We start from the raw sequence: 27,348 nt of genomic DNA, 5'->3' as shown, positions 1-27,348 counted from the left end.
TTGGAGAAGACTGTTGAGAGTCCCTTGGACTGCAAGGAGATCCAACCAGTCCGTTCTGAAGGAGATCAGTCCTGGGTGTTCATTGGAAGGACTGATGCTGAAGCTGAAACTCCAGTACTTTGGCTACCTCATACTGAAACTCCAGTACTTTGGCTACCTCATGCGAAGTGTTGACTCATTGGAAAGACCCTGATGCTGGGAAAGATTGAGGGCAGGAGGAGAAGAGGACGACAGAGGATGAGATGGTTGGGTGGCATCACCGACTCGATGGACATAGGTTTGGGTGGACTCCGGGAGTTGGTGATGGACAGGGAGGACTGGCATGCTGCGGTTCATGGGGTCACAAAGAGTCGGACACGACTGAGTGACTGAACTGAGCTGAACTGAAGGACACGTTCCAGCAATTCTGGACAAAGGGTAAAACTTTAGGCTAATGGATCAAGGTGTTTATTGAAAACAAGACTGAAGTCTCAGAGTCCTACACTGACTGCCTAGCAATTTCTACCTCAAACCATCCCCTCTAGAGATGGAAATTCTAACTGCCATTATGGGGAAAAGGATGAAGACCAATCTCATGTCTTTGAGCCTGTGGGGACATTGTTAGCAGATGATAGTTGGGTCTCCACCTGTGGGACGATCTAGTGTATCTCAGTATGTCCTCTTAGGCGCCATTTCCATAACCATTTGGAGTTTGATAGTTTCTTTGTGAGATATTACAAAGAGAGAATTTAGAACACAAGGGCCAAACAGCAATAAGAGCAAAGGCTTCCCACCCGCACCAGGGGTTTCCACCAGGTGGAAATTGATATCCAGTTCCATAGGGCAGTTCCAAAATGAGGAGTGGAATCGGCCATTGCCTGGACATTACTTTTCAGATCTTGAAGAGAATCAGACACATTTTGTGAGTAATCAGCTATATATACACAACGCTCTGTATGAATTGTGGCACAAGTTCCTCCCTGTGCTGCCATTAATATATCTAATGCCTTTCCATTTTGGCATACAGCTTAGCACATTAAAGCTTGTCTGGAATTGAAGGCTGCCGTCTCCATCATATTATCATTTGAAGCTCGTCTTGTCAAATTAGTCAAGGCTTCTTCTCTGAATATTATGTCAGCGGTGCCAAGTGATGGCACAAATATTGCAGCCAGGTAGTCATACCAGTGGAACACAGATGGTGTCCATCTCACCTGTTGTATAGGGAAATTGATTGGATTATGAGGTAATTCATTTAAAATTTGACCATGTGCAAACAATAATCCCAGGGTACATTTTGCAGTCCATCCTGGGGATAACTGGGGTGAAAGATTGGCCCCACACATCCAGTGGGTTCCATTTGGGGCTAAAAATCATATGCCCGGACTTTTGACCCAATCAGTCCCTGGCAATATGACTGAATCTGCTGAGTTCATATGATTTACTGTTATTGTTGGATTACATAAAGACTTTGATGAGAATCCTGAAGGTTTAGTACTGTCAGGATATAATTTGGTATGATTACTTTGTTTCCAACAAATGGGAGCTGTTTTTATCAATTGCCCCTTTTCTGGGGTTATCCACACATACTGTTCCTGGGTTTGGTGTATTTGTTGGGCAGTTTGTTGTGTGGTTTTGGTTCCCTTGCAGGCATAGCTAGTATTGGTTGCTTCTTTTATATATTAGCCATAGACATCTCTTTCTGTTTGATCATAATCAAAATGTAGATTGTGACCCAATGCATTAGTAGTATTATACCAAGTCAATAAATTCATGTTAAGGACATTTAAAATTTTGGTTTGATCTTTATCTTCTTGGACAAAATGACATATGCTTAGTCACTCAGCCATGTCTGACTCTGTGACACAGTGGACTGTAGCCCATCAGGTTCCTCTCTCCGTGGGGATTCTCCAGGCAAGAATACTGGAGTGGGTCTCCACGTTCTCCTCCAGGGGATCTTCCCAACCCAGGGAATCATACCCAGGTCTCCCTCATTGCAGGCAGGTTCTTTACCATGTGAGCCAGCAGGGAAGCATAAAATGACATACCTTTTGAAAATCAGATCCATCTAAGGGTGACATTAACCAGGGCGGTCCATGAATGGAGGTTAATGGTAGAACTCCATAGACTCAACCATCAGATCGATTTTCGAACATCGCATGAGAATGTGCCCATAAAATGAAAACTTTCTGTGTCCAATCTAAAGGGACTTGAGAGGGCATTATTGCATTAAGAAGAACAAAACAGAGTATTATGTGTCCATGCATGTTGTGATAGAAGAGTCACTTAGCTGGGCCTTTCTTGAACAGTCCTTTTGATCTTCCCAAGAGGGTGTATTGACCTTCCAACCACTGAGAATTCTCTTGTGATTTCTGCTCTGGGGGTGTTGGATGGTCCTTATTATTTTTTTCTTGAAGGATTCTAAGACTTTATCCATGTGTGATGATTCCAGGTGTCTATACCTGTAACCTTAACAGTGCCTGGTGAAGGGAGAACAACAGAATAGGATCCCAACCACGTGGGGGTTGAGGTGGGACTATTGTTAGGAATGGCCTTTCCTAATACCAAGTCCCCAGGATTATATTAGGACTTTTTATTTTCTTTTTGTTGTGCAATCACATCTTTTAAAGATTGTAGCTGTCTTTGGAAAGAAGTTACTTAGTGACAAATGTTGTTAGTTCAACTGTATCTTGATCTAGAAGTCAGCCATTTGTGACAAATGGCCTTCCATATAACATCTCAAAAGGGCTGAGTCCTATTGACTGTGAAGTATTTCTTACTACAGCTAAAGGGAGTAGTGAAATACATGGAAGGTGAGTTTCTTGTGATAGTTTTCATAAATGTCTGTTGATTATATCATGGGCTTTTTCTACCTTGCCTAAAGATTGAGATTCTAAGGATGATGTAAGTGAAACTCAATTCCTAGGGCCTGAAAGACTCATTGCATTATTGCAGTCTGAAAGGCTGGGCCATTGTCACTTGGAATTTTTCTAAGTAGACCAAAGCAAGGAGTGACCTCATGTATTAAAATTTCAATTACTTCATTTGCCTGTTCTGTTCTATAAGGGAAAGCCTCTATCCAGCCAGTAAAGGTATCAACACAAACCAGTAGGTATTGGTGTCTCTTGCCTTGAGGCATATGGCTGAAATCTATCTGCCAGTCTTCTCCAGGACACTTTTCTGTATGTTGTAAACCTGGAGGAGCTGATTGGCTGTCATGAGGATTATTCTTTTGACGTATTTTACAGTTCAATTCAGTAAAGTTGTTCAGTAGTGTCTGACTCTTTGCGACCCCATGGACCACAAAGCATGCCAGGCCTCCCTGTCCATCACCAACTGCCAGAGATTACTCAAATTCATGTCCATTGAGTCGGTGATGCCATCCAACCATCTCATCCTCTGTCATCCCCTTCTCCTACTGTCTTCAATCTTTCCCAGCATCAGGGTCCTTTCAAATGAGTCAGCTCTTCGAATCAGGTGGCCAAAGGACTGGAGTTTCAGCTTCAACATCAGTCCTTCCAATGAACACTCAGGATTGATCTCCTTTAGAATGGACTGGTTGGATCTCTTTGCAGTCCAACGGACTCTCAAGTGTCTTCTCCAACACAACAGTTCAAAAGCATCAATTCTTCAGTGCTCAGCTTTATTTACAGTCCAACTCTCCCATCCATACATGACGACTGGAAAAACTGTAGTCTTGTCTAGACGGACCTTTTTTGACAAAGTAATGTCTCTGCTTTTTAATATGCTGTCTAGATTGGTCTTAACTTTCCTTCTAAGGAGTAAGCGTTTTTTAATTTCATGGCTGCAGTCATCATCTTCAGTGATTTTGGAGCCCAAAGAACTAAAGTCAGGCACTGTTTCCACTGTTTCCCATGTCCCATCTATTTGCCATGAAGTGATGGGACAAGATGTCATGATCTTAGTCTTCTGAAACTAAGAAACATTTTTTACATCCCTTGACAATTTGACTTCTAGTTTTTCTTAATCCCTTTTCTTTTAAGAGACATGAAGCAACTTGGGAAGTGTTTTCAATTCCCACATTGGATGTTTGATGTCATGTTTTAAGAACTTTGCATGAGCCACTGGAGGGTAACATAAGTTTCTCATCTGTTTGAAGCAATCCAGAGGGGAATAAAATATCTCTGACAGACAGGGAATGTCAAAGATCCTCAGGGGAATAATGGGGTTTTATATCAGTGTGAATCCTGTCCCACAGGAGGTGGTGGTTTAGTCACTCAGTCGTGTCCAACTCAAAACCCCAATGACTGTAGCCTGCCAGGCTCCTCTGTTCATGGGATTCTCCAGGCAAGAATCCTGGACTGGGTTACCATTTCCTTCTCAGGGGATCTTCCCATCCCAGGGATCCAACCCAGGTCTCCTACGCTGCAGGTAGTGTCCTGAATTATGGGCAGCTTCTTTACCAACTGAGTCAGGTGGGAAGCCCCACAGAAAGGGAGCATGAATATTAACAGACAGGGTGGCTGTCTCTCTTGTTTGCCGGTGGGCTCTTCTTTTTCCCTCTGTTATGTCAGAATCATCCATTTGATGGCCCCAGCAGGGTATTACTGACACTTCTTTGGGTAGCTGAATTGCATCGAAGAGGCGTGTAGTCTTAATTTCATCTAAAGGACAGGGGAGATCCTGTCCCCTGTCTCCTGTCCCATGGTTGTTTGGCCTTTTTTCTCCCTCTCTCCTGGACACCTGAGGGCATCTCTATTGAATCCTCATCAGAATTGCTTCTGATGAACACCTGTCCTATTAAAGGCACCATTTCCTGGGCTTTCCCTGGTAGCTGGTAAAGAATCCACCTGAAATCATGAAGACCTGGGTTCAGTCCCTGGGTTGGGAACATTCCCTGGAGAAGGGAAAGGCTACCAATTCCAGTATTCTGGCCTGGAGAATTCCATGGACTAAATAGTCCGTGGGGTCATAAAGAGTCGGACACGACCGAGTGGCTCTCACATTTCCTGGATATTTAAAATTGTGTGTTTGAAATCAAGTGACTTTTGCACAGCCACACATTTTCAGGGCAGATATTAAATCAATTTATTTAAGCCTTCAGAAACCAAATACCACCAGACAGCACATGACCAGTGATCAGGAGAAATGAGACAGGAAAGAAAGTGTGTATGTGAAGCGAGAAGGATCTTGTTAATCAGGAAGCAGGAAAGTCATCTTTGTGTCGTTGATCTTGGCTCCATGCAGAAGAGGATGTGACTGGTCTCAGTGACTCTGCAGATAAATAAAACAGGGTCAAAAGTTTAGTAGAGGTGACTGTGTGATGGCTGACAGGGTTGAACCTCAGGCAGCAGGCTGTCCAGGGTACAGGAGCTGGAAGGGGAGCCAGTGGACAGAATCCTGGTGAACGTCGATACTCCACATCTCTGAGATGGCAGGCTCCCTGTGAAAGTTTCCCCAGAATGTACATATGGGGGGAGATTTTCCATTTGGGGTTGATTTGACGTGTAATGATTTCAGAATGCATGCTCATGGTGATGTTAATCTAAACGTGGTTTACTGTCAATGTGGTTGAGTTTCATTCTTCTTCTAATTCCACAGATTTTATCTATTGGGTCTTCAAGAATTAATTTTTTTTAAAATTTAATTTTGGGATACAGGATATTAATGATGTTTTAATTTCAGGGGTACTAGAGCCTGATTCACGTATACATACATATATTAATATCAATTGTTTCTCAGATTCTTTTCCAATTTAGGTCTTTACAGAAAATTGCATTTAGTCCCCTGTGCTATGCAGTTGGACTTTGTTCTCTATCCATGCTGTTTATAATAGTTTGCCTCAGCTGACCCAAACTCCCAATCTATCTTTCCCAAATCCTTTCCCCTTAGCAACAGCATCTGTTCTCCACATCTGTGAGTCTGTTTCTGTTCTGTAAATAACCTCCCCCATCTCTTATTTTTGATTCCATATATAAGTGATACATATTGCAATTGTCTTTTTCTTTCTGACTTGCTTCACTTAGTCTGACAATCCATAGGCCCAACCACGTTGCTGCAAATGGCATGATTTCATTCTTTTGTTATGGATAAGTAATAGTCCACTGAATATTTGCATCATTATTTCTTATCATACTCATCTTCAAGCTGGTGTTTTTCTATGCCTTTTTTCTTTCATTTTTTTTTTTTCTCAACAGGAAATTAAAGCCACACTTTAGCTGAGATCAGTGTTGTTTTATGTGGCTGTCCTACTTTTAAAACCTTAAAGATCCCAGTAACAGAAATTTCCTTCTAAGGAGGAATATGATTGAAATGCATATTTCAGACAGTATGGCTGGAAGGCATTTAAATTCTGTCAGAGTCATGTGAGATGAAACACTGGTCTTGAGAAGCTGTGCACACTCTTTAATCCTGGTGTTTCTGGAGGATAGGTGTGTGTGGACAACTGTCAGGTCAGGACTGATGGAAACACTAAGTTGTTTCCACCAGCGTGTGGGGATTCCTGCTTCTCTCTGATGACTGCTCTGCAAGATTCCTGCAGGATAAGGCTCTCTCACCAAAGCTGCTCAGCAATAATCAAGCAAACAATCTCTAATTTCATACATCTCAAGATAAGAGAAATTACTGAACAGAATAGACAAGGCTCTCTAGTGCTAGAATGCAAGTTATCGGGACAAAGAATTGTTACGTGCAATGTTTGGCATGTATGAAATAAGTGCTAGTGGTAAGAAAACAAACAAATAAACAAACAAAAATCCGCCTGCTGATACAGGCAATGTAGAAAGGTTTGTTCGATCCCCAGATTGAGAAGATCCCCTGGGGAAGGAAATGGCAACCAACTCTAGTTTTCTTACCTGGAGAATCCCATGGACAGAGGAACCTGGTGGGCTACAGACCATGGGGGTTGTGCCGAGTCTGACACAATTGAAGCCACTTTTTGGGCATTAAGCCTAAAATAACAATGTATCCTTATTGATTTATCTGGTGGGGCACCATTAATAACAAACTATGTATACTTACAAAACTGTTGACCTCAATTTTATTCACTCCTCTGGACAGTCATCTGTGGAAAAACAAAATGGGAGAAATCAAAGAGCCTCTGATTATGACCATTCTCCAGTATTTTTAAGATTTCTTTTCTTTTTTAAGTAATGTATTTTATAAGAGGAGCTTCCCTGATAGCTCAGTCAATAAAGAATCTGCCTGCAGTACAGGAGACCCAGGTTCCATCCCTGGGTCTGAATGTTTGCCTGGAGAAAGAAATGGCAACCCACTCCAGGACTCTTTCCTGGAAAATCCGATGGACAGAGGAGTCTGTCGGACTACAGTCCATGGACTGACAAGAGGCACATATGACTCAGAGACTAAACCACCATCAACCACCATTCTACATGAGATTACTTATGGGAAAAGAAATTTTAAATAAATTGATTTGCTTCCTGATATTTACATACCAGGTGAAAGATATAGTCAGAAAAAAGTGTAATTTCATTACCATTATCAGTGAAATTCACAATATTTTCTTCTGGAATCCCTCTATCAGTCGTCTCCTTTTCGAACCTCTGATAGTCTCTGTCTGAAATCTTGTCACGTTTGCCTGAAAATCACCATGCAAAAAGGAGAACACACGAAATCTCTGAATATACAGAACAAGGAATTGAATGTGCCAATCTGATCTCCACCTGTATAATTTAAGAGAGACTCAAACAGTTTCCATGTCCCATGTTGCAGATATCTACTGTCCTAAGAATTAGTTTCCCTCTAACTCTGTAACTAAATCCTGCCAGCATCAGCAGCAGGACCCCCTAAGACTTGCAGGAGTTGCAAGAACTTGAGACTCAAGCCATCTCTGTAGGCAACTGACTTGCTTCTTTTTTAACTTCCCAGGACCTGTACCTGGATTCCTGTCTTGTACTGGACAGATTTAACAGGAAGCAGGGTTTTCCCATTGTGGAGACACATTAACCCCATCACACACCACTTGGGAGACAGTTTACTCTTTAGCCAACAATTCTACACTGTCCCTTTCCTGAAACTGACCTCTATTATCTCAATGGTACACGCACTGCAGTGCTTCTTGTGATCATTTGGGGTCATGTCACTGTTCACAAGAAGAGTGCATTGTGATAATTGAACAGGACGAAGAGTTATTTTACAAGTTTCTGTTCCAGGGGTTATAATGCATGAGAAAACTGATATAAAGTGATGTCATTCAGGCCAGCCTCATTATAGCCATGGCTTGAGCTTAGATGATGTATTTTTTTAAAATACTCTATAAAAATAATGATTTTAAATATCAGTGAGTAGAGATTATTTTCAAATGTTTGAAAATTACTTTTGGCCCCTGATTCTTAGTAGGTTACCTTCCAGGATACTTAAGTTGGTGAACATGAATACGAAGACCTTGCACAGTGAATAGTGAATATTGCCAACACCTCGTGATTTTCTGAATGAAAGTTCTGACATGGACATGTTGTGTGACAGAGGCAATGGGAAATTTAGAATGCCATACATACCGATTATCCCAACCAAGTCTGTCTCTTTTCCATCTTCAGCCACATTGTGAACATATACTATAATAGCGTTATCTGACAAGTGAAGAATTCTGACTTCGTTTTGACCCGCATCTGTGAGAGAGAGAAGAGATACATATGTACCACCCCGCATTCATTTGTTGTCAGTTAGATGTATTGTGACAGACTGGGGGCATTACGAACGGCACGTGTGGTATTGATGGAAGCCTCGCTCCACAGGTGCCCTGAATGATACCGTGGATACAACGGCAAGAAGAGGAGGCAAGGCCTTCCTCATTCTCACGTTCCCTACAGATAACCAGTCACTCCTTGCTGTCTTACTAAGATGCTTTCTAGAACCTGTGTCCTAATGAAACCAATAGATGCATATTTTTAAAATTTATCTAATTTCAGTTAATTGTTTGCTACTCTGAATGTTCCTCGCTGTCTGCAGGCTTTCTCTACTTGTCTGGACCCGGGGACCACTCTCCAGTTGGGGTACACTGGCTTCTCGTTGCAGTGGCTTCTCTTTGGTCGAGCAGAGACTCTAGGAGGTGTGGGCTGTGTCGTTGCTGCTCGCTGGCTCTAGAGCATCTGCTCAGTAGCTGTGGCACATGGGCTTTGTGCCCCATGGCATGCAGAATCGTCCCGGGCCAGGGATCCAATCCATGAGTCCTGCGTTGGCAGGCCGACTCTTAAAAACAGGATCACCGGGGAAGTCCCCAACAGCGTTTTCAACAGCATGAGGGTATTATCAAACAGAAGTTCTAAAATCGTTTGTATTCCTGTTATCCCAGCCATAGCATTGATTTCTCTGGACCCAAATCAGCCTACCATTCATAAGCTTGTGTTCCTGAGTGCCTAAGCCTCTTCCTGGCAACCTTCGGAATACTTTACATTAATTACTCTGTCTCCTCTGCCCGCTCAGTCTGGGGTATGACAGAGCCCCCTGCCCTGTCTGTTCTGAAGACAGTTCACCTGCTGGGACGTGCAGGCAGTGAGCCCGTCCCCACCTGCAGCCCTGCCCCTCCTCTCTGCCTGTCCGACCACTCTGCCCAACGTGTCTGGACAAGAAGCAGCTCTGACCTACTGCATGTCACCTCTAAACTGTCTACTTCCATTCTGCCTCTCCTGGCCTCTGTCACACCTTCCTGCAATCACTCAGCGAGATGGGATGTAAAACTGCCCAACTGTGTTCCTGAGACAGGAAAACACCTTTATTCAGTGTCTAAAATACTGAAAATCATCAGTCTGCTTGAGAAGGAGAAGAAAAAGAGCAGCTGAAACAGCTTCTCCATCTCATAACCCCGGAAATATGTACAACACGCCCAAACCAACCATGAGTCCATGAACCTTGGATCACATTGGAATAAATTAAGCCTGACAATGCATGTCTTCAGATTATAAGTGACCACCTGTTCTTGACCATGACTTCACCAAGGTGGGCATGGCAGCATCACTGAATTGTCTGTGAAGGCCATGGTACACAGAGTCAATCTGTCTTCTGGGTTTCAGGTCACTGACAAGGTCACTGTTTGTGCTGTGCTTGATGAGACACACCACACCCCACCAAACACTCCTGGCGGTTAGCTCCTGAAAGAGACCTGGGCGAGACAGCAAACTCTTCTGTTTCTCTCCCTTGTTATTTGCTCTGTAAAACTCCAGCTGAAAGGTATTACAACAACAAAAGAAACAATAACAGTGGAAGCATTCATGACTCAATCAAAGGAAAAAATAATATGGGAATAATGATGCATGGAAAGATTGAAGGCAGGAAGAGAAGGGGATGACAGAGGGTGAGATGGTTGGATGGCATCACTGACTCGATGGACACAAGTTTGAGCAAGCTCTGGGAATTGGTGGTGGACAGGGAAGCCTAGCGTGCTGCAGTCCATGGGGTTGCAAAGAGTCATGCACGGCTGAGCAAATGAACTGAACTGAAGAATATGAGAGCATAATTTAAAAATTATCAACTATTAGAAATTATCCCCAATGTATGGGGAAATATTTCAGGCATAAGATTCACTTCTTTGCAGTCATTGCATTTGCATCTGTGCCAATACTTTGTTTAGGCAAGGCTTGTGATCACATATGGATATACTCAAATTTTCATCAAACGTGTACCTCTTCAGCCACTTAAAATTAGGAATGGTGCTTAGAAAACCTCATGGAGGACTTAAGGATATAAATCTTAGCCAGCACCCCCATTGGTTTGAACACAAGCTGCCTTAATGATTGAACTCAGGATAGTTCCCTTGGATTCAAGTACATCCTCCAAACCTTGGTCAGATTTAGATGTCTTAAGACTGTTTTTAAAAAGTGATCGACCCCAATGTACAAACTCAAGACAGAACCTTGAGACATCAGTTCTTGTAAATTTTCTGTGAGAACCATCTCAGTCTCAGTTCAGTCATTCAGTCATTTGCTACTTTTTGCAACCCCAAGGACTGCAGCACACCAGGCCTCCCTGTCCATCACAAATTCCTAGAGTTTACCCAAACTCATGTCCATCGAGTCAGTGATGCCATCCAACCATCTCATCCTCTGTCGCCCCCTTCTCCTCCTGCCTTCAATCTTTCCCAGCATCAGGGTCATTTCAAATGAGTCAGCACTCCACATCAGGTGGCTAAATTATTGGAATTTCAGCTTCATCATCAGTCCTTTCAATGAATACTCAGAGTTGGTTTCCTTTAAGATTAACCTGTTTGATCTTCTTGCAGTTCAAGGGACTTCAAGAGTCTTGAGCACCACAGTTCAAAAGTATCAATTCCTTGGTGCTCAGCCTTCTTTATGGTCTGACCATCATATGATCTTTTTGCTTTCACATCCATACATGACTACAGGAAAAATCATAGGTTTGACGCTATGGTTTGTTGTCAGCAAAGCAACATCTCTGCCTTGAAATGCACTGTCTAAATTTGTCCTACCTTTACTTCCATGGAGTAAGCATCTCTTAAATTCATGGCTGCAGTCACCATCTGCAGTGATTTTGGAGCCCATGAAAATAAAATCTGTCACTGCTTCCACACTTTCCCCTTTCTATTTGCCATGAAGTAATGGAACCAGATGTCATGGTCTTCATTTTTTGAAGGCTGTGTTTCAAACGTGCTTTTTTGGGGGGAGGAGCCAAGATGAGGAGGAATAGATGGGGAGACCACTTTCTCCCCTACAAATTCATTGAAAGAACAATTGAATGCAGAGCAAACTTCACAAAACAATTTCTGATCGCTAGCTGAGGACATCAGGAGCCCAGAAAAGCAGCCCATTGCCTTCAAACGGAGGTAGGACAAAAGATAAAACATAAAAAGAGAGACAAAAGAGCTAGGGATGGAGACCCATCCCTGGAAGGGAGTCTTAATAGAGAAAGTTTCCAAACACCAGGAAACCCTCGCACTGGCGGGTCTGGGGGAAGTTTTTGAATCTCAGAGGTCAACCTGACTGTGAGGGGAAGAATAAATAAAATCCACAGATTATGTGCCTAAAAGCAACTCCAGCAGAAAAGTACCCCAGACGCCCGCATCCGCCACCAGCAAGTGGGGGCGGAACGGAGAGGAGGGGGCGGAATTGCTTAGGGTAAGGACCGGGTCTGAGTGCCCTGAGGGCAATCGGAGGGAGCTTTTGTGAGATTCCAACTTAAACTGTGGGATAACAAGAGAGAGAGAGAGAAAATTAACCGGCCCGAACACACTGCCGGCCGTTCGCAGAACAAAGGGTCTGAGCAAGTCTAGAGGAGCTAGGCGGCTGCGGACTGGCCCAGCCCCACCAGCGGCAGGAGGCAGGGAGGAGGGGAAAGGGGCAAACTCTGCCCCAAAGACAGCATCCCCTACCACACTGCAAACAGGCCTCCAGTTTCTAACCAAAGACTTCCTGAGTTTCTGGATGGTCGACATCCGCTGGGAGGGTCGCGGCTAAACTCAAGGCACACACACCCGATTGGTGCGGGTGGAAACTGAGGCTGGGGCCATGTAGGGGAGAAGGCGCACCGCCCCGAGGGAGAGTGCACCCGTCAAGCTCCTGTCTGCCTGAGCTGCTCAGGCTGGGGAAGGCACAAAACGCAGGCCCAACCGAGTCCACGCTTTTGTGGAATACCCGAAAACTGGAACCACATCCAACACAGGGCAACCTCATATAGAGCAGCCAGGAGCCTGAGCAGCGTAGACGGGGAGAACAGCGCCCTCCCTCCCCGCAGCGCGACGGAACTAGCTAACTGAATAAGAGTCCACCTCCGCCCGCCTGTGTCAGGGCGGAAATGAGGCTCTGAAGAGACCAGCAAACAGAAGCCAAATAAACAAAGGGAACCGCTTCAGAAGGGACCGGTGCAACAGATTAAAATCCCTGTAGATAACACCGACTACACCGGAAGGGGCCTATAGATATCAAGAAGTGTAAGCTGGAACGAGGAGCTCTCTGAAATTGAAACGAACCCACACCGACTGCAGTAGCTCCAGAGAAATTCCTAGATATATTTTTACCTTTTTTTTATTTAAAAATTTTTTTTCTTTTCTTTTTTCTTTTTTCTCTTATTTTCTTTTAAAATTCTCTATTATTCCCCCATTGCTCCTTAACTTTCATTTTCATATATTTTTTACGATTTTTTTTAATCAGGAAAAAAATTTTTTTTTCTTGTTTCTCTTTTCTTTTTTTTTTCTTTCTTTTTCTTTTTCTCTAATTTTCTTTTAAAGTCCTCAATTACTCCTCTACTACTCCTTAATTTTCATTTTCATTTCCCTATAACCTTGCAAAAAAAAAAAGAGAGAGAGAGAAGCCCTATTTTGAAACAGAACTTCATATATATTTCTAAAATCTTTTGTGTTTTTGTTCTTGTTTTCAATATTGTATTTTTAAGAGACTAACCTCTACTCTAGATTTTTAATCTTTGTTTTTCAGTATGTGATATATACTTTGGACATTTAAGAATCCAATCTTCAGCTCCCATTTTTACTCAGGAATGTGTTGATTACTCTCTCCCACTTTTGACTCTCCGTTTTCTACCTCAGAACACCTCTGTTTCCTCCTTTCCCCTTCTCTTCCCAATCCAATTCTGTGAATCTTTGTGAGTGTCTGGGCTATGGAGAACACTATGGGAATAGAGAATTGCAGAGATCTGTTTCTCTCCTCTTGAGTCCCCCTTTTTCTCCTCCTGCTCATCTCTATCTCCTCCCCCTCTCTCCTCTTTTTCATGTAGCTCTGGGAACCTATCTGGGTGTCCCTCACGGGGGAGAATCTTTTCGCCATTAACCTAGAAGTTTTATCATCAGTGCTGTATAGTTGGAGAAGTCTTGAGACTACTGGAAGAATAAGACTGAAATCCAGAGGCAGGAGGCTTAAACTCAAAACCTGAGAACACCAGAAAACTCCTGACTACATGGAACATTAAGTAATAAGAGGCCATACAAAAGCCTCCATACCTACACTGAAACCAACCACCACCCAAGAGCAAGTAAGGTTCAGAACAAGATATACCATGCAAATTCTTCAGCAATGCAGGAACAAAGCCCTGAACGTCAACATACAGGCTGCCCAAAGTCACACCTGACACATAGACCCATCTCAAAACTCATTACTGGGCACTCCATTGCACTCCAGAGGGAAGAAATCCAGTTCCATGCACCAGAACACTGACGCAAGCCTCCCTAACCAGGAAACCTTGACAAGCCAATCGTCCAACCCCACCCACTGGGTGAAACCTCCACAATAAAAAGGAACCACAGACCTCCAGAATACAGAAAGCCCACTGCAGACACAGCAATCTAAACAAGATGAAAAGGCAGAGAAATACCAAACAGGTAAAGGAACATGAAAAATGTCCACCAAGTCAAACAAAAGAGGAGGAGATAGGGAATCTACCTGAAAAAGAATTTAGAATAATGATAATAAAAATGATCCAAAATCTTGAAAACAAAATGGAGTTACAGATAAATAGCCTGGAGACAAAGATTGAGAAGATGCAAGAAATATTTAATGAAGACCAAGAAGAAATAAAAAAGAGTCAATTAAAAATGAATAATGCAATAAATGAGCTCAAAAACACTCTGGAGGGAACCAAGAGTAGAATAACGGAGACAGAAGATAGGATAAGTGAGATAGTAGATAAAATGGTGGAAATAAATGAAGCAGAGAGGGAAAAAGAGAAAAGAATCAAAAGAAATGAGGACAACCTCAGGGACCTCTGGGACAATGTGAAAGGCCCCAACATTCGAATCATAGGAGTCCCAGAAGAAGAAGACAAAAAGAAAGGTCATGCGAAAATACTTGAGGAGATAATAGCTGAAAACTTCCCTAAAATGGGGAAGGAAATAGCCACCCAAGTCCAAGAAACCCAGAGTGTCCCAAATAGGATAAACCCAAGGTGAAACACCCTTGGGTTTATATTAATCAAATATTGGGTTAATATTAATCAAAGTAACAATGATAAAACACAAAAAACAAATATTAAAAGCAGTAAGCGAGAAGCAACAAAGAACACACAAAGGGATTCCCATAAGGATAACAGCTGATCTATCAATAGAAACCCTCCAGGCCAGAAGGGAATGGCAGGACATACTTAAAGTAATGAAAGAGAATAACCTACAACCTAGATTACTGTACCCAGCAAGGATCTCATTCAGATATGAAGGAGAATTACAAAGCTTTACAGACAAGCAAAAGCTGAGAGAATTCAGCACTACCAAACCAGCTCTTCAACAAATGCTAAAGGATCTTCTCTAGACAGGAAACACAGAAAGGTTGTATAAACGTGAACCCAAAACAACAAAGTAAATGGCAACGGGAACAGACCTATCAATAATTACCTTAATTGTAAATGGGTTGAATGCCCCACCCAAAAGACAAAGACTGGCTGAATAGATACAAAATCAAGACCCCTATATATGCTGTCTACAAGAGACCAACCTCAAAACAAGAGACACATACAGACTAAAAGTGAAGGGCTGGAAAAAACTATTTCATGCAAACAGAGAACAAAAGAAAGCAGGAGTCCCAATACTCATATCAGATAAAATAGACTTTCAAATAAATGCTGTGAAAAGAGACAAAGAAGGACACTACATAATGATCAAAGGATCAATTCAAGAAGAAGGTATAACAATTATAAATATATATGCACCCAACATAGGAGTACCACAATATGTAAGGGAAAAGCTAACAAGTATGAAAGAGGAAATTAATAGTAACACAATAATAGTGGGAGACTTGAATACCCCACTCACAACTATGGATACATCAACTAAACAGAAAATTAACAAGGAAACACAAACCTTAAATGACACAATGGACTAGCTAGACCTAATTGATATCTATAGGACATTTCACCCCAAAACAATCAACTTCACCTTTTTCTCAAGTGCACACGGAACTTTCTCCAGAATAGATCACCTCCTGGGCCATAAATCTAGTCTTGGAAAATTCAAGAAAATTGAAATCATTCCATTCATCTTTTCTGACCACAGTGCAGTAAGATTAGATCTCAATTACAGGAGAAAAATTGCTAAAAATTCAAACATAAGGAGGTTAAATAACACGCTCCTGAGTAACCAAGAAATCATAGAAGAAATCAATAAAGAAATCAAAATACGCATAGAAATGAATGAAGATGAAAACACAACAACCCAAAACCTATGGGACACTGTAAAAGCAGTGCTAAGGGGAAGGTTCATAGCATTACAGGCTTACCTCAAGAAACAAGAAAAAAGTCAAATCAATAACCTAACTCTACATCTAATGCAACTAGAGAAGGAAGAAATGAAGAACCCCAGGGTGAGTAGAAGGAAAGAAATCTAAAAAATTAGGGCAGAAATAAATGCAAAAGAAACTAAAGAGACCATAGCAAAAATTGACAAATCTAAAAGCTGGTTTTATGAAAAAATAAACAAAATTGACAAACGTGCTTTTTCATTCTCCTCTCTCACCCTCATTCAGAGGCTCTTCAGTTCCTCTTCACTTTCTGCCAATAGAGTGGTATCATTTGCATATCAGAGGCTCTTGATATTTCTCCTGGCCATCTTGATTCTAGCTTGTGATTCATCTAGCCTGGCATTTCACACGATGCACTCTGCATATAAGTTATGTAAACAGGATGATAATATACAGACCCGAGTTATTGCTTTCCCAATTTGGAACCAATGCATGTTTTCCTGTGCAGTTCTAACTGTTGCTTCTTGATTCACATACAGGTTTCTTAGGAAACAGGTAAGGTGTTCCGGTATTCCCATGTCTTTAAGAATTGTCCACAGTTTGTGGCAAGCCTTTAGTCAAAGTCTTTAGCATAATCAGTGAAGCAGAAGTTAGTGTTTTTCTGGAACTCCCTTACTTTCTCCATGATCCAGCAGATGTTGGCAATTTGATCTCTGGTTCCTCAGCCTCTTCAAAACCCAGCTTGCACATCTGGAAATTCTAGGTTCATGTGCTGCTAAAGCCCAGCTTGAAGGATTTGGAGCACAAACTGACTAGCATGTGAAATTAGCGTGACTGTGTGGTAGTTACCATTGTTTGACATTGCCCTTCTCTGGGATGGGAACAGAAACTGCCTTTTGCAGTCCTGTGGCCACTGCTCAGCTTTGCAAATTTGCTGGCATATTCTGTACAGCATTTTAACAGCTGTGTCTTTTAGGATTTTCAATAGCTCAGGTTGAATATCATCAGCTCCACTAACTTTTTTCCTAGTAATATTTCCTAAGGCCTATTTGACTTCACACTCTAGGGTGCCTGGCTCTAGTCTTATTGAGTAAAACTCAGCTGTGTGGAAACGGTCCAGTCCTTCACTTCTAATTGTTAGGAGTGGTAGAATGCAGGTGTATGGGGGTAACTGAAGGAAGTCAAGACCAAGATTTCCACCCAAACGCACTCCTCCCAGTGAAACACTCTTACATTCAACATCAAATACTTACATTCAGCATCATAAACCCCAGTTTCTCGCTTTACTCCTGTGACACGTTTTTTTACGCATTCTCCATCTGACCTTAAAGACAAAATATATTCAAGTTGTTTTATTAAAATAGGAAGATTTGGTATATAATTAGAATTTCTTTTTGTATCACACCCCAGATTGTGCTTGTATCACCTCAGTACCTGTGAACAATGTGAACAAAGAGAAGAAATATGTTGTCTTAGATCAAGCAACTCTCGGGTGACAAAGATGGTTTGTCTACACATTAGATCTGACTAGTTGTTCTGAAGATAAACTTCAAATACACTATAGGTCTTGTTTAAAGCCAATACACATGGAGACGTCTAGAATTTTAGGAAAACCTAATAAGAATGAGCCGTTCCTTTATATAGTTTCTGAAAACTGAGAGGAATAGCCATCATGACAGATGTTGGCTGTTCTCACAACCCTGGGGGTGATTCATTAGAGAATATGAGACCCAAATATCACCAAGAGTTAGAAGAAAATTTTTAATTTTCTCAAAACCCACACTCTTTGTACATCACAATCCCGTAAAAGGATTAAATTTTAAAGACATCTATGTGCTGTATACACATTTACACGTACAGACACACAAGCAAAAACACAAGTACACATGATATGCTTGTATGATATAAGGAAATTATACATATATAATATATGTAAAGTATATATTGTTACCTATGTAACAGAAGGGTTCGGGTGACTTCCTATATTGTCCTCTGGGCATGTATGTGAAAAAAAAAAAGGTATATTTGGCACATAGAATGCACAGGAAACAAATATTAAAATGGAAATAACTCAACAAGAATTGGGTTAATTTTTGAATGGACTCCTTGCAAAGGAATTGATTTTACTGTTATCAGTCTTTAGGGAAATACACTGAACTTACTGAAGAGAATCATAAGGTGGGAACCAAAGAATTTTCCAAAAGCTGCAAATTTACAAAATTGTATCTATGCAATCCAAGCCCTTTCATGTGGCTGGAATACACAGCTCCCTGTATATGCGGACACAAAGTTAAATTTTAAAACCATTGTGCTGAGTGAGAGAAACCAGAGAAAATGATGCAGAGTGCATAACTTTGTCATCTGAAGATCCAGAAAAGGTGAGAATAAGCTGGTCAGTTGTTACCTGTTGCCCAAGGGGTAGACATTGAAAAATGACTGAAGAAAAGGAGCTGTGATGGAGAAATTATATATATATATATATCATCCTAATCTTTATCTTTGACTGTGCTGAGTCTTTGTTGCTATTTGGCTTTTCTCTAGTTGTGATGAGCGAGGGCTACTCTGGAGTCTCAGGCTTCTCACTCTGGGTAGCTTCTTTTGTGGAGCATGGGCTCTGGAACACGGGCCCTAGAGTTGTTTCACACATGCCTTGTTTCTCTGCAGCATGTGGGGTCTTCCTGGACCAGAGATGCAACTTGTGTCTCCTGCACTGGCAAGCGGATTCTTTATGCCTGAGCCACCATGGAAGCCCAGAATTCTATATCTCAACTGTGGAGCTCATGGGACAGTTGTGGATATATCAAAGCATATGGAATTAAGACCTCGACAAAGGTGCAGATTATACATAAATACACTTCAGTAAAGATGATTTCAGAAATGGTGGCTGTGTGACAAGTTAAATACAGGGGACCAAAAATGTCAAGACAGCAGAGGATGATAATAGGTATTCTTAAAATATTAGTGACAACACACACGTGTATAAATATGTGTGTGTGATATATATCTGTGTGTTTCTGTGAGTCTGTTTCTGTATGTGTGGTTATAATATCACTGTATGTATACTCTCTTGGCTCGGTGGTAAAGAATCTGCCTGCAATGCAAGAGACCAGAGTCCCCTCCCGGGGTCAGGAAGATCCCCTTGGAGAAGGGAATAGCAACCCACTCCAGAATTCTGGCTGGGGGAAATCCATGTTCTTTACCCCTAATATCACCAGGGAAGCTCATCTGGGGCTGTGAAGACTTTAGTGAATTCGGTGGTGATGAAATATTCCCGTGAGGATGCCCCACAGAGCAGAGCTCACTGTGGGCTCTCCCAGTACCGTCAGGTTCTGGGCTTGATGGGAAGCATCTCTTACAGACTCTGCAGGAAGGGTTCAAGCCCCTGGTTGGTTCCAGGACATGAGCCTCTTCCCGCTGCCAAGTCCCTCTTTCATTTAATGGGTTGCTGCCAGTGGAGCTTCTGGAACTCCCACCCTCTTCTAAGCAAAAGCACCAGGACTTCCCCTGGAGGCTCACAAGTGAGCAGCCCCCACCCCAGCTCTGAGACCCTGCGCAACCACAACTCACGGCATTACTCTCTCACCATCATTCGGAATTCCCAGCAGATGGAGAAGCCACACCCTCCGCTAGACTCAAGAGCTTATGGGTTTTTTGTTTGTTTGTTTCCTTCGGGGTGATTTTTACTTACTTGAGATAAAAGTCGACGTCAGCTGTGTCATTTGGATGAAACTGAACATGACGCACGTAAATGTGGAATGGTCCGCCCTCAGTGACAAGTTCTTTGTTACTGGCTGAGATATAATGGGTTTTCCATGCCCCTGAAAACTAAAATCAAATTCCTGTGAGGAAGCTTCATCCATCTCTGCAAATTCTGCCCGACATCATCGCTCAGGAGGTTCCCTTGTCCTTTCACTTGGGCAGAAGTTACCCATCTTTATGGACACTGCCCTAGGTATAAAATCATTTGGAAACTCAACTCGCGTAAAAGAAGGAACTGAGGCATTCCTGAGATAGCTTGAGCTGTCTTGTCAAATGCAAGAGCCCTCATCCAATAGCCATGTGATCTTCCTTCTGTTTTACAAGAGCAGTGAACATGCATGAGAGCCAATGAATAGACGGCAGAGATGACATGGAGGCCATGCAGAACAGGTATAGAGTGAGTGAATGGAGCGACTTTGAGTTGCAGGGAGATGGCCAGACTTAGGGATCCACATGACCGAGCCTCAAAAGGGACCCGCACACACATTACCCCAAGACCTCCTCCCAGCGTGCACCACCCCTGGTACCGGTACGAGAAGTAGCTGAGCTTCACCTAGGCCTGCATAAAGCAGACCAAGGACAGCGCTGAGCAGCAGAATCTTCATCTCGCCGTCTCTTCTTCTGCAGAAGCTGAGGGTGTCCCAGTGGTTGGAGAGGATGCAAAACCGGTGCCTCTTTTCTAGCGTGCATCTGTTGGCGTGATGCATCACGGACCAATGGTTGTTCCTCTACAACCAAAGTTACACAGATGTCATCCTCAGTTTCCTGGTTGGCAGAAATAAGCGATCTGCCACTCTGTCATTTCAATAATGAGATTAGTTTTAAGAGAAGCTGACGTGGATTTGGCATTTTGTCATTTTCATAATAAGATTTGTTTTGAAAGAAGATTATGAATAAGTGAGAAATCACAGTACACATGTGATAATTTCAAGGTCAGGAATATATATTTTTCTTTATATCCAGAGATCCAAAATGGGATGAGCTGTCCAAGGTACATACCACCAGCCTGCCTCCAAGCCCCCATATTGTTCACTAAGCCCAGGGGAGAGTGTTCAAAATTTATTATGTAAAAGTAAATATTGACTGTGTGGGTTAGCCAAGGAAAATCTGTTTTGTAAGTGACCCTTGAAAAGCCTCCTGTTTCTCAAAGCTGATGAGCATGTCTGCACAAAGCATTTCTCACCTGTCCCACAGTGTGCTGTTTCCTCCAAATTTCTAAGAGGAAGATCCATTCAGATGCCCTTAACCTGATATGAATGCCCAGTACCTTCAGGTTCTGGGCTCAGTGGAAACCATCTGTTACCAACTCTGCAGGAAGGGTTCAAGCCCCTGGTTGGCATGTCAGCAATTCATTTCCATTACCCCTTTTCCAGACACTCTGTACCCACCTAATCTGTCATGTAGTACTTACTCACTGACCTAGTTGTTTCTCTGGGTGAGTGAAAAAGCAGGATAGTAGTGCTTGCAATTTTTAGATTTTAAATGGGAAAAGTAAATTTCCTAACTCTATACGTCTAGTTATTTTCCTAACTCTATATGAAAGAAGCAGAGACATTACTTTGCAACAAAGGTCCGTCTGGTCAAGGCTATGGTTTTTCCAGTGGTCATGTATGGATGTGAGAGTTGGACTGTGAAGAAAGCTGAGCACTGTAAAATTGATGCTTTTGAACTGTGGTGTTGGAGAAGACTCTTGAGTGTCCCTTGGACTGCAAGGAGATCCAACCAGACCATCCTAAAGGAGATCAGTCCTGGGTGTTCATTGGAAGGACTGATGCTCAAGTTGAAACTCCAATACTTTGGCCACCTCATGCAAAGACTTGACTCATTGGAAAAGTCCCGGATGCTGGGAGTGATTGGGGGCAGGAGGAGAAGGGGATGACAGAGGATGAGACGGCTGGATGGCATCACCAACTCAATGGGCATGAGTTTGGGCAGACTCCGGGAGTTTCTGATGGACAGGGAGGCCTGGCGTGCTGCGGTTCATGGGGTCACAAAGAGTCGGACACGACTTAGAGACTGAACTGAACTTAACTGATATGAAAGAATCCATTGTTTTGTAGTTTTAATCAAAGTTCATCTTCACTGATAGTGATTTATCAAATAAGTATATTAAAATTTAGTTTTGTTCTGAGTGTAGAAATGAAGAAACATTCAGTCTCAGGATTCCCAAGTCAGCTGAGGGCCAATCCCTGCAGGGCTCACCCAGTACTGGCTTCTCCTGGGGCAAATCAGAGCTGAGAGTCCTATGCTTAGATTGAAGCCTGTCTCAAGAACGTCTTCAGCTCGCGTCTTCAGTCGAAACTTTCCATCTTGACGTGGAACAACGGTATTATCTTTTGCTTTCTCTTTCTTCTTTTCTTTTGGTTCCCTGTCATTTTTCTCTTTCATTCACACATTCCTTCGTATAGTATCCAGTTCTGGTTTTTGGCTGTGACACCTGGATGATTGAAGGCTTTCATGTCTCAAAAGACCCTGAAATAGTTTCCTGTCTTTGGTCCTCGATCCAGATAATAATTTGGTTTTTTGTCTCTTTGTCTCTTTTGTCTTCACCCAGCAGCATGCAGGTTCTTAGTTGTCCAACCAGGAATAGAACCAATACCCAGCGCACCAGAAGTGCAGGATCATAACCACTGGACCACCAGGAAAGTCCCTGAATCTGATGATTAAAAGCAGGGATGTGATCCCAGCTAGCACCCCTCTTCTTCCCATCATCACCCTTCCATCTCTTCCTCTGCACTTCCAGCATTTTCAGGTTTTCCTTTGGGGTTCCCACCAACATGTGTCCCCTCGGAATGTATCCTAAGACCATCGCATCTTAGGACGTCCTCACTGTCTGCCAATCCAGGGGAAATTAAACATCAGTTACTCTTAAAAGTTTATCGCACCAGTAGTGAAAATCCAGTTGTCTTCCATTCATCTCAGCGCTCCTTCCCTCGCTGTGTTCTCACGTCTGTTCTCTATGTCTGTGTTTCCACTCCTTCCTTCCAAGCTGGTGAGAAGTTGCTTTCACACAAGGAGACCAGCCATATGCTCTATGACGACCTAGAGGGGGTGAGATAGAGCGAGAGGAGGGGCTCAAAAATGAGGTGTTGCAAGGATAGTTATGACTGATTAGCTTGCTGTATGCAAGGTCTGAAGAAAACATTGAAAAGCAATTCTCCAATTAAAAAAATGAACTAAAAACGAAAATTCCCACTCATAAGGTAATTCACTAAAAAAAAAAAAAAAATTCCTATTGTTTTGTACCAAAAGGAAGTCATACAGCCTTTAATACAAACTATGTCACGAATAGTGGTCAAAATGCAGATAATCTAATGATAAATAAAAAGAAAACCATCTTACTCAGATGTTAACTCTGCAGCCACTCAAATATAATGCTAAAGCTAGGCTTGCTATGTCTCCTTCTCAAATTTATCCACGTTTCTGTAACTATGAAGCCTCTCTATCCCAGTATATTAATTTTGTCTTGCCTGTCTGTTTCCTCTTTAGCACTGTTTTTACATCTTAGATTGCACAGCTCCTATTGTTGTAGCCATGCGTTCTGGGAAACAAACTCACTCAGAAGGACAATGCAGATAGTGGAGTGCAGTTTATTACACCGACGGGCCCAAGGCAGAGTCTCCTCTTAGCCAAGGACCCCGACCAGTTTTTGTGAAAACCTTTTATACCCTAAGTGTACTTGCTCAAACCCACCTCCCCAAATTCTTTGCAACTAGTCTGGACAAGGTAAAAGAGAGATACAGTCAAAGTTAACCCATGATTCCTGTGTCACAAGACTAGATAAGCAGTGGATATTTATACAGGCCTGTGGTCATATCCCAATAAACATAATGGAATTTACCACTTTGTTCTGTTACAGAGATAATTAGCATGTTCTTTTAGGCAACAGAGAGTCCAAGTCCTGAGGATCTTTTATCCAGGGGGTCTGATTATCCATTGGTATGCCATTTCTATAGACACCGGGCACAATGTTCAGAGTCCATTGGGAGGGTGACCATGCACGTAGTCTAATGTTCACAGCCTGGCCTAAGATGAAGTCCAGCTGTGTCTGTTTTTTTCTTCACTATCTAAACAGTGGAAGGAAGCTATTGAGCTTGGCTACCAAACACTCTCAGTGTTCCCTCTAGCATTCATAAGAAAGGTTCCAATGCAAATAGAATTTAATTTTGTTTAATAAACCACAAGCCCACTTTATTTTTTCAAAGAAAATAATTGCATATGTAGCTTATATTATCACAAAGATCTTTCTTAATATCTATTTATTTCCCCATTTATTTATTTGTTTCATGTCTTAGTTGCAGCACATGGAATCTTTGTTTCCTTAAGGCCAGTTTTTAGTTATGGTGCATGGACTCTCTAGCTGTATTACCCACAGACCAATGAATCTGAGAGATGAAGTATTGAGGCGAGGAATATGACTTTATTCAGAAAGTTGCCTGACTGAGAAGATGCAGACTAATGTCCCCAAGTAATCATCTTGTCAGGGTATGGATGCTGGATTCTTGTATAGAACCAGATGGAGAGAAGCAATGAGGGACTCAAGTCAAGAGACAGAAGAGAGAACAAGAGATAGTGAGGAACTAAAGTAAAAAGCATCTTCAGTCTTGTAAAACATCTCTCCCAAGGGCCAACCTTTGGATGGGGTGTGTTCATCTCTTCCTTTCATTGGTGGGAAAGGTCAGATTGTGTCCCAGATTGTCTCCCTGTGAGCTGAACAAAGGCACTTCAGTTTAACAGCCAGGCAGAGGGGCGTGGGCCTCTGAGGCAGGCCATTTATGTATGCTTATGATAGCAATGGCAAGGAAAAGCAAGTCAAAAGGAGCAGTTCCAACATGGAGTCAGAACCAGTTCTTCTCTACAATGATGCCCACCTTCTAAATCTGTTTCATAAGTCTTGTTGAAAATGGGGGTGACAACCTTCCTGCTTTATCAGATTTCTCTTTCTGGGGATGTCTCCCATTGCTGCTTAGTGTTTTACATGTTGAAATGTGTCTTCTTTTGGTTCCTCCTTGTAAAGGGTCTGGAAGTCTAGACTTAGAAAGACTGCTTCAAACCCAGAAGGCAGCATCTCAAGTTCTGGAAGCATCTCAAGTTTTATAGGTGAAGATCAAAAAGCCAGGGCTTAATGAAATGACTTCCTTGGTCTGTACCTCAGCCATCTGGGCGCCTGTAAACCTGCTTTCTCAGCATTTCCTCAGGGTTCACCAGATGCAGTGACTGAAGTCTGGTGACTGCTAAGTGACAGGCATTCCTCCTCCTCAGGGCTCACCAACTCATGTTCAATTCGGGTAAGTCACTCAGTCATGTCTGGCTCTTTGTGACCCCATGGACTGCATGTCGGAGGGCTGTGATTGCTGGTTCCATTTCTCAGGGTCCCCTCTTGGTCATGAATGTGACCAGTGTCTGTGGGACACTTTCTGATCAACTTTTCTCCCACTGTGTTGAAAGTCTTGTTTCAGTGATTTTTTGTTTGTTTGTTTTTGCCCAGTCCAGCCACATATTCTTTTTAAGCCACTACAGGTGTGATGTTTTGTACCAGGTCCAGAAGTTTTTTTAAAAATCTGGATTGTGTCTAACTATAATCCAGGAGACATTTTCCCTTGAATTTTCTTCTCATCCCTAGAATCACACTGTTCCAATTATTTTATGTTACACGTGTGATTTTCTCAAAATGTTTAGCCATAGTGGTATGTTGAATGCCCTATGACATATTGGTTACTGCAAGAGACAAAAACCTTATAAATTTAACAGGATATAAGTAATGGAGCTAGTAACATAGACAGTGATGTAGTCCAACAGAGAAACCTGAGACATGATTTGAAAACAAAGAACAAAGTTAAACAATGGTTAGTATAACTAGTTTTATTCCAGTTGCAATAATCAGGTGACCCAAGGAGGCATTAACTGATTTAATGAACTATCTGCAGTTTCGTTGTACTGGCCACAAATATTTATACATGGCTTAATGTTTGAGACAAGCCTATACTGGCAGAAACTTCTAGGTAGAGAGAAAAAGAAAATATTTATTTTATTCAGAAAAATTATAACTTATCAGGTTGGTATAAGTCATAATTATTTTAAGAGAAGATTTTTCTTACACCTGGAATATACAGATTTAAACTAGTAATTTTGTGTATAGAAATCATAAAATTTATGACCATATGTACTAGTTCCCTCAGGTCTATGTAAGTAATTCTTTATGTTAACAGCATTGTGAAGGCTTCAGGTTTCCCATCAGAATTCTTTCATATTTTCGTTTACTCAGTTCTGCATTATGGTCTGACAGTCAGAAACTTGTGTTTATCCAAAATTCTTTTTTATCAGTGTTCTGAATGGAAAGCATTTTTCCAAAGGCATAAGAGTGAAACCATAGCTGTCTATAATGAGAAAAAACTTCAGAAGTCAAGTTGAAATCTGATTACAATGAAATTGACAAACCAATCCGGTTATTGTTGTGACATACAACACTTTCAGATAATAGCTAGAATTATGACTAATAATATTTTACCAAAACATATCAGCTTTTTAGGAACTCCATATAATCTCTAGACTGTCTTTATCATTTATGATATAAGTTAAATTTTTACTAATCTGAAAACACTCCCATGAAGTTTAACATATCCAGTGAACCGAATTAGGTCAATATCTTGCTTTGGGGTATTTTGGGAGCCATTTATCGTCCCAAAGTTAGATAAAGGTTATTTGATTTGAGAATTTTGTCAAAAGAGCTTTCAAAAGCAAACAATCAAAAAAAATTAAATACAATAGGCTCATATGTCTCTGTGAAAGAAGTTATTTACTAAACCAAAGTGATAATAAAAAAGTTCAAAGGCAAATACAGAACAGATCACTTAAAAAGGTAAAGAAACTTAACATTTGCTTTCAAAAGCAACTGAACTTTTCAGAAAACTTGCCTTTACAAAAAAATTTACATTTTGCATCCACTTACTTTAAAAATTCATTTATTCAGTTAAAGTTGTTTTAAACTTACTCAGTCCTGAGTGATCAAGTACAAAGCCCATTTTGGGGTCTCTTATCCAGAAATCTTTTGTCACGTAATTGTTTCAGCATAATTTTAACTTTTAAGTTGTAGAGTATGTGGAGAGATCCTAAAAGGCGGAAGCCTTTCTAAAAGTTCACTGAAAACTCCTGTTTAATTTGCATACTTTCCTCAAAAGTTTCTTCACATTGGGTTACTTTCCTTACTGACAGATTTGTAAGAAATACGATAAGATTTTATTTAGCTTCTGTTAAACGTTGACACAATTCAAATATTATACTTAAAGGTATGTCTAATGTTGATGATCAAGACAGGTCTATATTAGCTAGATCAACAAACTTAAACATTAATACCAGACACTAATTTAATATGGAATATCCCAGTTCACATGAATGTGACATTCATTTAAAATAATGATTTTCTTTTTTTTTTTTTTTAATTTAGAATTGTATGGTTTGTATGATTGTGAGCACTTACATTCACTTAAGTTAGCTAAATATAGCTCTT

General features: G+C 41.6%; 1 protein-coding gene across 1 annotated transcript in view; it reads right to left on the bottom strand.

The window, feature by feature from the left end:
- Positions 1 to 5,000: 5,000 nt before the first annotated feature.
- Positions 5,001 to 27,348, bottom strand: part of LOC122435987 (odorant-binding protein-like) — a 28,145-nt gene continuing 5,797 nt past the window's right edge. The window contains exons 2-8 of the mRNA XM_043460096.1: positions 20,369 to 20,569; positions 19,771 to 19,907; positions 17,336 to 17,406; positions 8,454 to 8,564; positions 7,433 to 7,534; positions 6,958 to 7,000; positions 5,001 to 5,211 (exon numbers count right to left, since the gene is read on the bottom strand). Of these exons, the coding sequence (XP_043316031.1) occupies positions 6,981 to 7,000; positions 7,433 to 7,534; positions 8,454 to 8,564; positions 17,336 to 17,406; positions 19,771 to 19,907; positions 20,369 to 20,548 (621 nt within the window). The 5' untranslated portion in view covers positions 20,549 to 20,569 and the 3' untranslated portion in view covers positions 5,001 to 5,211; positions 6,958 to 6,980. The remainder of the gene's footprint in view (positions 5,212 to 6,957; positions 7,001 to 7,432; positions 7,535 to 8,453; positions 8,565 to 17,335; positions 17,407 to 19,770; positions 19,908 to 20,368; positions 20,570 to 27,348) is intronic.

Source organism: Cervus canadensis, chromosome X, assembly GCF_019320065.1.
Source record: "Cervus canadensis isolate Bull #8, Minnesota chromosome X, ASM1932006v1, whole genome shotgun sequence".
In the NCBI taxonomy this organism is placed as follows: domain Eukaryota; kingdom Metazoa; phylum Chordata; class Mammalia; order Artiodactyla; family Cervidae; genus Cervus; species Cervus canadensis.
This window is presented reverse-complemented; position numbering and strand designations above follow the sequence as displayed.